At 47.8% G+C, this 1,075-nt stretch overlaps 1 protein-coding gene across 1 annotated transcript; it reads left to right on the top strand.

Moving 5' to 3' along the window:
* Positions 1–212: 212 nt before the first annotated feature.
* On the top strand, positions 213–848 carry LOC119273604 (abscisic stress-ripening protein 1-like). The gene is made up of 2 exons (XM_037554710.1): positions 213–449; positions 570–848. Exons 1-2 carry the CDS (start codon positions 318–320, stop codon positions 720–722), a joined length of 285 nt encoding a protein of 94 aa, XP_037410607.1. The 5' UTR covers positions 213–317; the 3' UTR covers positions 723–848.
* The last annotated feature ends 227 nt before the right edge of the window (positions 849–1,075 follow it).

Genomic DNA, 1,075 nt, shown 5'->3' with positions numbered 1-1,075 from the left:
TGCACGTACCGACCGACGCGGTTAAGATAGCGAACACGGCCCAGATGCCTTTGACGAGTAGTGCAAGCAGAGCCAAAAAGTATTGGAAAACGCGTAAGGTACGTGTTGTGTTTGCCTACTAGTTAAGGAGGCTGGCGCTTTTGCCTCAGTGCACAAAGCTATAACACCATATAAGAACACCCGCCAGCCCTAAGCCCTAGCACGTTACAACTCACAAAACAACCCAGATCACACATATATACTGCCGGCCCGTTGATCACTTCACTCCATCGCTATTCCATCCACTGCTGATCTCTTTGAAAGCTAGTTCGTTGGCAATGGGGCGCCACAGCAGCAACGCCAGCAAAGCCGAGGCCGGCGGCGAGCAGCACCGCAAGGAGGAGAAGCACCACAAGCACATGGAGCAGCTCGCCCAGCTCGGCGCCGTCGCAGCCGGAGCATACGCGCTGGTATATATATTTATATCCCTGGCATTATTATTCCCTATCCCCTTGCTATCACAATCTTTTAGTCTTAATTTGTATTTCTACTTAGATATTTAACGTCTGGAACTTGTGTTGAAACTGCAGCACGAGAAGCACAAGGCGAAGAAGGACCCGGAGAATGCCCGGTCGCACAGGATCAAGGAGGAGATCGCAGCCACGGTCGCCGTTGGTAGCGCCGGCTTCGCCTTCCATGAGCACCACAAGAAGAAAGACGCCAAGAAGCACGGCCGCCATTGATCTTGGCACACAAATATAGCATGTATAGGCGGCAGCACTCTAGCTACTTATACGGTTATGAGCTTTCCATCATTGTCTATTCTATTGTATATGCACTCTTTTATTAACTAGCTGAAAGTTGTTGTCCTTGATCGTGGTGACTACGAAGGACAATGCATCATGCGTGTATCTATCAATGTATGATCGAGCATGCCTTTTTTTTATTAAGTACTCCATCCGTCCCATACTATAAGAGCGTTTTTAACATTACTAGTAGAACGCCCGTGCGTTGCTACAGGCTATAATGCATGCATATAAATGAATCAAAAAATAATAAGGGCAAAGCTAAATTTAGTATGTTAGGTGCGCGTGCA

This window comes from Triticum dicoccoides, chromosome 3A (genome assembly GCF_002162155.2).
Source record: "Triticum dicoccoides isolate Atlit2015 ecotype Zavitan chromosome 3A, WEW_v2.0, whole genome shotgun sequence".
NCBI classification, from domain to species: Eukaryota; Viridiplantae; Streptophyta; class Magnoliopsida; order Poales; family Poaceae; genus Triticum; species Triticum dicoccoides.
The sequence above is the reverse complement of the archived record's forward strand: the minus strand, read 5'-3'. Positions and strand labels throughout refer to the sequence as shown.